This window comes from Mixophyes fleayi, chromosome 4 (assembly GCF_038048845.1).
Source record: "Mixophyes fleayi isolate aMixFle1 chromosome 4, aMixFle1.hap1, whole genome shotgun sequence".
In the NCBI taxonomy this organism is placed as follows: domain Eukaryota; kingdom Metazoa; phylum Chordata; class Amphibia; order Anura; family Limnodynastidae; genus Mixophyes; species Mixophyes fleayi.
The window spans coordinates 16490952-16500887 of NC_134405.1; the positions used below are offsets into that span (position 1 = coordinate 16490952).

Here is a 9936-nt window from a genome sequence, read left to right on the forward strand (position 1 = left end):
AGACAAGAAATGATGAGTGAATGCACCAGAATTTTGGTTGCTTCCTGAGAGAGTAAGGGATGGATTTTAGTGATGTTACCGAGGAGGAAGTGGCAGGTATTTCTGAGGGACTGGATATGAGAGGTAAAGCTGGGGGCAGAGTTAAGAGTAACTCTAAGACAGAAGGCTTGATTGACAGGAAATAGTGTGTTGTTGTCACCCAAAAGTTGGATATTGGGAGGATTAGCAACATTGGCAGTAGGAAAGATGATGAGCTCGGATTTGGAGATGATGAGTTTGACGAAGCGCTGATATCCAGGTAGTTACAGCAGAGAGACAGATAGATACTTGGGTTAGGAAGGCGGGAGCGAGGTCAGAGGAGGAAAGACAGATTTGCATTTCATCAGCATAGACGTGGTATTCAATTACTTCAATGAGAGAGGTGGTACAGAGAGAGAAGAGCAGAGGGCCAAGGAGAGTGCCTTGTGGGACTCAAATAAAAAGAGGAAAAGGGGGGTGGAAGAGTCAGAAGCAGAGATACTGAAGGAGTGGCGAGAGAGATATAGGAAGCAAACCATGAGAGATCTCTTTTGCAAAGACCTAGGTAGTGAAGGGTGGTGAAAAAAAGACAATGATCAATGGTGTCAAAAGCAGTAGAAAGGCCAAGGAGTTCGTGAAGGGAGATGTGACCTTTGGACTTAACTGAGTGTAAGTAAATTTTCAGTTGAGTGAAGGGGATGGTAGATAGACCGAAGAAGGTCAAGAAGAGAGTGGAAAGAGAGAAAGTGAGTCGGATTATTGAAACAATTTGTTAGAGAATTTAGAGCCACAACGATGCTAAGATACAGGATGATAGTTCGATAGTTGGAGATAGAGGATTAGTCAAGGGAGGGTTTCTTGAGAATAGGGAAGATGAAAGCATGCATGGAGGCTGAGGGGAAGATGCCAGTGGAGTGAAAGAGGTTAAAGTGGTGAAGACATTCATTGGGAGACAGGGAGCAGAGGAACTTGGAGGGAACAGGGTCAAAAAGACAGGTTGCAAAAGAAGAGGAGGAGAGAAGAATGAGGATCTCATGTACAGTTACAGGAGTGTAGGAGCCAAGGGTGGCATAGTGAGTAATCGAGAGGACTGGTGGGGAAGGCTTCTCTGTCAAGAGAAGATATCAATGTGGATAGAGCCAGTAAAGGGGCCAACACATTTTAAGATATACAAGAGAAAGAAGTATTTGGACTGCTTAGTTCTGCATTGTCCACCAGGTTCTGACCCAGACCACCTGACCACTCTTTTCCTTCTGCTTCATCCTTTCAGATTCAGTAATGTCAATACCAGAAAGTAGGCAAAAATCTACTTCTTCTGCATGACAGTATACTCTGGCCATGACAGATGGTACAGGTGAACCCACCGCATGGGACCTCTTTCTTCATTTGGCCCAGTGGGTTGAGCAGCAAGAATTGGATCAAGCCCAGCTGCTTTAGTGTATACATCTGGATTCCTACAACACTCTCTGGTAGCCTCGCCACCTGCCCCCATGACTCCTTCATCCTTGCCTGCTTCCCCTCCGGTTTCAGCATCTATTGACTCCAAGAATCACTGTATCCCACCTCCTGAGAAGTACAACAGGGAACCCAAGAAACAAATTCTCAACCAATGTGCCATACAATTCGAGTGGAATTCTGAAAGTTTTTCTTTTCAAAAGGCCAAAGAGGCCTTTATAATTTCTTTATTTTCAGGTCAAGTTTTGGTGTGGTCCTCACCACTTTGGAAATGAGATGACCCCATCCTGCAGAAGGCACATTCATAGAAACCTTCCTCAAGATTTTTAATGAACCAGGTTGTGTCTCTTCACCTACCTCTTCTTTGTTGAATCTTCTCCAGGGTACACTTAATGTGGATTAGTATGCATTCCAGGTCCATACCCTATGTGACAGACCCGGGCCATATATTGAGAATATCGTGCCAACCCAGTCTGTCATCAGTGGGCCAATTAAACTACCGTGGTTCACTCTGTTATTAAATGCCGCCCAGTGGCCAGATCTGTTAGTGCTGTGGTGTCCGGAGAGGGAGGGGGGGAGGCAGCTCACAGGAAGTGTGAAACATCTGTGGACCCCGTGACATCAAAAAAGAGCGGAAGGGGTTAAAAAGAGGAGGGTCAGGACCTTATCTAAAATCAGGAGTTGGACTCTCTCTGTTTGCCTACTATTGTTCCAACAACTCTTCAACACAGTCTGATTGACACCATCACTGCAGGTGGGAGTACACTGATGTCATGCTCTGCTTCCACCCCTGTTACCACCCAAACTCTTCACACCACCAATCACAAGAGGACAATGAGCAGTGGGTTGATCCAGGGAGGTGGCAAGGATCTGGTGTCTTGTGAGAAGGGACAAAAAAGAGATGTCTGAGGAGGGAGTGGTGTTGTTGGAGAATCTTGAGAGAGCAAGGGCTTGGACTGATTGAGAGTAACCGGATACTCTGAGGGCCAGAAAGGAATGATTGAAGCAGGAGTTTCTTGACACAGATCGTAAAGTGTACCTCTAGGACTGATTCTGTCACCAGTCCATCGGGAGACAATCGCAGATTCTGGGGAATTGGTGAGCCTACATCAGTAGGGAGACTAATTCTCAGGGTCCCACCAAGCTGGTGGAGAGATGGCCAAGCGGCTGGGATCAGCAAGATACACCGACCCACCTTATGGATCAGAACCCCTGGCTCATTTGGATTGTCAGCGGTGGATTTTATTACCAGGAGTTTGGGCCTGCAAGGATGCTGTGCTGGGAGGTAACCTGCTGGGGACTATGCTGAGGAACTTATACTTGCACTGGTGATTTTCTGACACTTACATTTGGTGGGGGAACAAGTTTCTCCTTGGGGAGTACTGTTGTATTTTACTAAGTGTGCACTTTGTTTAATAAAAGGGATTATTATCTCTCTCCTTACCTGTGTGACCTGTGAATCTAGAGGATCAGGTATTTAGTGAGCTTTGGTTCCAATCCTGGTGTCCTCACACCCCGGCATTTGAGTTAACGTGGAATAATGGGTCACTAGTAGCAACCTTCTGACAGGGGCTTTCAGACCAAATTATGGACAATCTCGCCTCCAGACAGGTTCCTCTTGATTTCAATTCCCTTATCGCCCTTTGTATTTGTATAGACATACCAGGAAAGGGATCATTCTCATTACTTCATCACGTGACTCCCTGCCTGGTTTCAGAATCCAGTTCTTCCCCCGGAGGAATCCATGCAGATAATTCAATTCAGTCTCTACCCTGAAGAACGTGAGAGGCATTTTATAAACAATGCTTAAAACGTGTAAAGGCCACAACAAAAAGAACGGAGAAGAGTCTAAGTATATAGAAAGAAGAAATTCCAGTCCACTAATCAGTAATTTACAACTAAAATCCCTTATGGATAATTAACATATGTTTTGTCATTTCATGGCAATTATGCCTTTATTGCAGAGATTCATATTGGCGACATATTTAAAACAATAGAAAGTAAGGTGGACAGAAAGGAAATTTTTGTTTTGTTTTTAATCTCAGTATTTCCTTTCTGTGCACATTACTTTCTATTGTTTTAAATAGTTTGCCAACATTAATCTTTGGAATAAACACATAATTGTCATGTAATTACAAGATTACTGATTAGTGGACTAGAGGGCCTTCGTTCTATATACTTAGCCTCTATTCCGGTCTTTTCGTCCATATTGTTAAAATTAAATTGGAAGAGCACCCCCTTGATGATATAGTTGGAATAAAATCTCAATTTATTTTCTAATAAGCTCAGTTCCATTTCTTGTGCGACAACAACCCGTTCTTTTTTTGTAAGAAGGTATAAAGGTTGACAAGTCTGCCACTTCTTGTCTTATCACTTCTCTAGAACCTACCTTCGGATTCTGCTTGCTTCTGCATTGCCTCCCTGATTCTGACCTGGAACACCTGACCACTATTCTCCTTCTACTTTGCTGGTTACTGTCCTGGAGGATCGCAACCTGCGCATCGATAGCTGCAAAATCCAAACTCCCTGGCAAATCTGTGGTTAAGCACCCTTCCCTTTGCTTTTCAAGCTCCTATTTTCTTACGGGAAAACATGCCTGTACAAGTTCCACAATGGGAGGGGGGGTGTTACACTCCGCATCTCTAGATTCAATAGTGCCAATACCAGCAAGGATGCATAATTCTACTTGTCCTGAGTGACACTATTGGAGCTGAAGCAAATGTCTGTCTTTTGCAGATGGCACAGAGTTATACACAGTATAGATAGATCAGAGCCATGACCCAACTGATTCAAGTTGCAGACAAATTCGAGAACTAGTCAAGTGAGTTGCAACTACAGTTCAATTCCAAAACATGAACAAACATGCACTTAGTTCTAAAAATGTCACAGACTGAATGTAGTATTAATGACAATAAATGGAAAATGCTGAAGAGAAAATTAATGTAGGAGTCTAATTTTAAAGATTGTACGAATGGTCTACAATCCAAGCAGCAATGAAGGTTAGCTAGTGTTGTGATATAGAATTGCTTGGATAATCAATCTACGTTACAAAATGGAGTCCAGCAGCCATTAATGTATTTATATAATTCTGTTAGTCTATAAACTAGGTTTTGCAATTTGCTTCTATCCTAGATTCCTCACACGCCTGCCTTACGATTTCTCCTCTATAATTATTCACCTTTAAAATCCTCTAGAACATCTCTCTCAGCCTTCATATCTTTAAGTGCTCTCTTAAATTGCTGTTCAAAACCCTACCATACAACCACCAGTCATAGTCACACTGGAGCATTATCACCTTTTTCACCATTGCCCCAATCTTTACTCTGGGCTAAAGTCGGTCCTCTTGTAACAACTCTACTCTTAGAAAATAAAATAATATAAGACACTTCCAGCGCTATTGGTATCCTTTCCCACAGAGAGGGAACCTCTTTGGATAATTAGATATTTTAGTATTATAGAACACGGATGATAAGTCCGAATTTTATATGGTTCACAGTACCATAATAAATTCAAAACCAAAGGGGAGAGAAGCGCCACAACTTCAGAACACTCAGTTCTCACATAAAGAAATGAACTTACAGTATAGATCTACCAAAGATCATGTAGCAGGTGCTTGTGTGGAAGTGTCCAGTGTTCACGTTCCCCTGTTTTCTGTGTGTGGAGACTGTCAGTATAAACATTTAATTGATGTAGATCTCTCAAAGTACACACAGCTGGTGTTCGTCCAAATACTTTCAGACAGACTCGTTTTCTCTCATGGTTCAGACGAGTATAGAAACATTGTTTATACAAAAGAAATATATAGAAATCTAGTGCACCATGTATAAAATTTCAATTAAATAAAAATATGCATACTTATAAAATAAAACAGGTGATGCGGTTGCCGTTATCGGATAACAGCATAGAAGTTCACATAAATAGATCATATGGACTCCGGAATCCCGATCTAAAGAAGATCTCTGCTGAAGATGCAATGTCACGGAAACAGACTCCCGATTTTCCTATCACCCAAATTGCCTCTAATCTACTCTTGCCCACTAGATTGTGAACTCTTTCACGAGTAGGGCCTTTCATACCATTGGTTGTCATGTCGGCATTTATCATGTGTACCCCTTTTATGATCTGGTTTTATGTATGCTCTGCTTTCCACATTTTTTGGTACTGTGGAGCACTGTGACTCCTTACACGTATAATTGGGAAGAAAACAACGCAACGTGGTCCAGTTGGATCATGACCAGGTTTTAGGTTTGGGTCCCACTCTGATCTCCCGTTGGTGTATGCTGGCCAGAACTTTGACCCGCAGAGCCTGTTCTGGGCCTTCCACTGGATGGATTTGGTTTGTTTGTGTGTGCGGTTATGCATTTGAACACCCCTGCACCGATTAGGATGAAACCAATGTGATGTTGTCCACTTGAATCCTGCCCAGATTTTATGGGGGTTAGGTTACCAGTCAGACATCCCATAAGTGTATGCTGGGCAGAATTTAGACCCGGGGAGCCTTTTTGAGCAATACGCTGGATTAATTTGGATGAAAACTTCACAGCCTGCTAAATTGGATCCCAGAAGACATACTAGGGGTTTGAGGTTCCAGTTGGCCCTCCCGTTGGTGTACGGTAGCCAGAACTTTGACCTGGTGAACCTCTTCTGCGTTTTACACTGGATGAATTTGTATCACATCTTATATAAAAAATTCATTGGTTTGTTTGTTTGTTTGTCTTTCCAGTTATGCACTGTTTGTTTGTTTGTCTTTCCAGTTATGCACTGATTGGAATGAAACCAATGGGAGGTGGTCCAGTTGGATTCTGGCCAGGGTTTAGGGTGATAGGGTCCCATTTGGACAACCCGTTAGTTTACTCTGGTCAGAACTTAGTCCCGGGGAACTTGTATTGAGCCTTCCACTGGATGGATTTGGATGATAACTTCACAGACTTGTACAGTGGATCCCAGAAGACATACTAGGGGGTTGAGGTCCTGGTTTTACACAGGCCAGAACTTTGCCCCAGGAGCCTATTATGGGCCTTCCACTGGATGGATTTGGATGACATATAATCAAGAAATAAAAATGACTCTGTGCAGCCACCTCATGGGTGTGTTGGAAGAGATGCTAAGCTGCTAATTATTTTTAAACTGTTGAGAGTTACATCCAACTCATTGATAACTTAAAAATGTAAAGATTTAAACCCGGCCAACGCCAGGTACTTCAGCTAGCAGTAATATAAAGTATAATGAGAGTTTTATTACACACAGTATACAGCAATACAGAGAATTTAAAGGTTGTGTATTTTTTTCCTATCAAATCTCATAATTCTGCATGACTAAAACAAGGTTCAAATTAGAAATTATTTTCAAAAATGTCACTCCTCTGATGAAATAATTCTTGGGGTTTATTTAATGCCCAATATTTAAAATACTTTTAGATTTATTTTTTTAAGTCATTAATCATTTGTTCAACTGCTGTCTTTATTTCTTTATTCCTCAGACTATATATAATTGGATTCATCAATGGGGTGACCACAGTGTACAACAGGGATAAGACTTTGCTAATGTTCCATGACTGTCTTCTGGTTGGAACCAAATAAACACAAACTAGGCTTCCATAATACATACACACCACAGCTAGGTGGGAGCTGCAGGTGGAGAAAGCTTTTTGTCTCCCAGTAACAGATGGGATCTGTAGAATGGTAACTATAATATAAACATATGATATAATGACTATCAGGAATGGGATCACACCAAAAAAAACACTCAACAAGGTAACTTCTAACTGAACTAAGGTGGTTTCTGAGCAAGAAAGCTCTAGTAGTGGAGCAAGATCACAGAAAAAATGGTCAATGATATTTGGTCCACAAAAATGTAATGTAGTTATTGTTAGAATTTGGATTGATACTAATGAATTGCTTAACATCCAAGTTAGAATAATCAATTTAAGGCATATTTGACTATTCACTATAGAAGAGTAGTGCAGTGGTTTACAGATGGCCAAATATCTGTCATAACACATCATGGTCAGAAGAAGACAATCTGAGATTTCTGAGACACTGAAGAAATAAAACTGAGTGATGCAGACAGTAAATGACATTCTGTTGACTTTTACCAAAACAGCATGAACCACATTAGGTAGAATATCTGTTGCTAGTAAGATGTCTGATACAGCGAGTTGTGTGAGGAAGATGTACATGGGAGAGTGGAGGTTCTTGTTGTAGGACACCAGAATGATGATCATGAGGTTCCCACATATTGTCAAACCGTAAATAATAAAGAGTAGAAAGAAGAGATAATATGTTATACTTTGAGGACTCTGAAATCCCAGAAGATGGATCATGGTGATGATGGTCACATTTGTTTCATGCATTATCTGAAAATAGAATATGAGGAAAGACTGTTTAACAAATAAATGCTAATAATGTTTAGTGTTAACCCAATTAACTATATTTCCCTATTAAATATACTCACTATATAACAGTAAAATCATTTGAATTTCAATTATTACAGTTTATTTAGGCCAGCAGAAATAATGTATCCAACGTACATATATAAATCATCTTGGAAAAAGGACACAGCCAATCAGAAGGCAAAACATACGATCTATTTCAATAAATTTTCTTCCATCTTTCCCATAAGTGCTGCTGTCATTCTATTGTAAATTAGTGACATAAAAGCATTGTTATTAGGAAAACTCTCTTACAATGACAAAGTGGGTGCTCATCTATATATAATACATTTGTACTTTAAGTAATATTATTATTATTTTTATTATTATCGTAGATTTGTAAGGCTCAACACTGCTCTGCAGCACTGTACAGTACACACAACAGGACATACATAAAACAAGGACATACATAAAAGAAGGATATACAAGACAGACAAAAGAAATGCAGACATGAAAACAATGAGTAGATGAACCTGCTCATTAGAGAGCTTCCATTGTAAGCGGATGGGGGAACAACTGAAATAAGAGGAGTGACTGTTTGCAAAGTGGTGCAGCAGATGTGGAGAGGTGAGAGAGTAAGATCAATCTTGTAGTAACATTTAGGATAAATTGAAGTGTGGATATATGGGTGCCAGGAATGCCAGATTGCAAGAGGTTGCAGTAGTCAAAATGGGAGATGATGAGAGAATGGATAAGAGTTTTGGTAGCATGTTGAGTAAGAAAAGACACATTCTGGCAATGTTTTTAAGATGGTAGATTGAGAGAGAGGCTGGATGGAGAGATTTTTAAGAGTTGGTGAGATGAGCGCATATTTGAAGGAAGTTGGAAATGTTGCAGTGGAGAGAGACAGGTTTAATAGGTGAGTAAGAGGTGATTATTATTGATGATTAGAGTGCACTGTGAATTTTTTGCTTGGGGGGGTGTACAATACCTTGATTCTAAAATGAAATGAAGCTGTGATCAAAATAATTAATCATGTTTTTGTAAATAAATTTAATTTTTTTTTATCTAAAGCAGTAAAGAACTAAAATCTGTAATCTCTCTCTCTCTACTGGTAACTGTAATCAGTGACTATTCCCAGGGAAGGGCTGGGCCGGGGGGCAGAGGGGCATCGCCCCCCCGGGCCGCTCAGAATCACAGCTGCTAGGGGCCGCTCCCCCAGCATCAGTATCGCCGTTTTTTACGGGCGATAAATGTGATGCATGTGTGATCCCGTGTCATGTGATGCGGCCGCCTGTGCGCCCCCAGGGCTGACATCTGCCAGCCCGCGCCTGACAACTCCTATTCTGAAAAACTAAATTCTGACCCAAACTCTCTCTCACATTAGCATCCCATCTCTCAGCTCCCATGACCCTCCAAGCTTCTAGAGAGACTTGCCTACACTCACCTCACATGCTCCCTTTCCACAAACAATTGATAGGATCCTCTTCAACCAGGGTTTTGTTTTCAACACTCCACAGAGACTGTGTTGACTAAGGTTGTCAATGATATAATAGCATAAAGTTCAGGAAAAAATTAAATAAGTTGCAGCTGGAGGAACACTACAGAGCTGCAACATTCTGTTCATGAAAATAAATAATAAATTGTGAAAACAGGTACATACATTTAATTTTGTATTGTTAAATTAAAGAACTATAATATATCAACAAATATTTGAATATGTGGCATCAGAAATGGAAAAAAAAACCTACCAAGATCTTTGTAAATAAAAACAACAAAACAAAACAAAATAATCACATCATATAATTGCAAATATAAGTAGTTAAAATAAAATGATCTTATCTAATATAATATATTTAAAAATAGCTTGACAGCAAATAAAAATACTGGTAAAGTAACACAAATCACATAACAATACTGAAAAAAAAGGAAATATCAGAAACATAATGCAATCAAAACAACATGGAACAAACATAAGGTCAGAAAAAACATAACGACTCAGTATCATATGCAATATACATGCCTGGTACTCCATCACATCGTATATTAAAGACAATTAAGAACATTGGAGATCAGCACTTACATAAAATAAC

The 9936-nt window shown here is 40.3% G+C and overlaps 1 protein-coding gene across 1 annotated transcript; it reads right to left on the bottom strand.

The window, feature by feature from the left end:
- Window positions 1–6892: 6892 nt before the first annotated feature.
- LOC142150474 (olfactory receptor 1468-like) lies at window positions 6893–7825 on the bottom strand. Its single transcript, XM_075205669.1, has one exon. It carries the CDS (start codon window positions 7823–7825, stop codon window positions 6893–6895), a length of 933 nt encoding a protein of 310 aa, XP_075061770.1.
- Window positions 7826–9936: the final 2111 nt, after the last annotated feature.

Bases quoted from the DNA above. Each gene is read 5' to 3' on its own strand.
- LOC142150474 (XM_075205669.1), bottom strand. From the start codon at position 7,825: ATGCATGAAACAAATGTGACCATCATCACCATGATCCATCTTCTGGGA.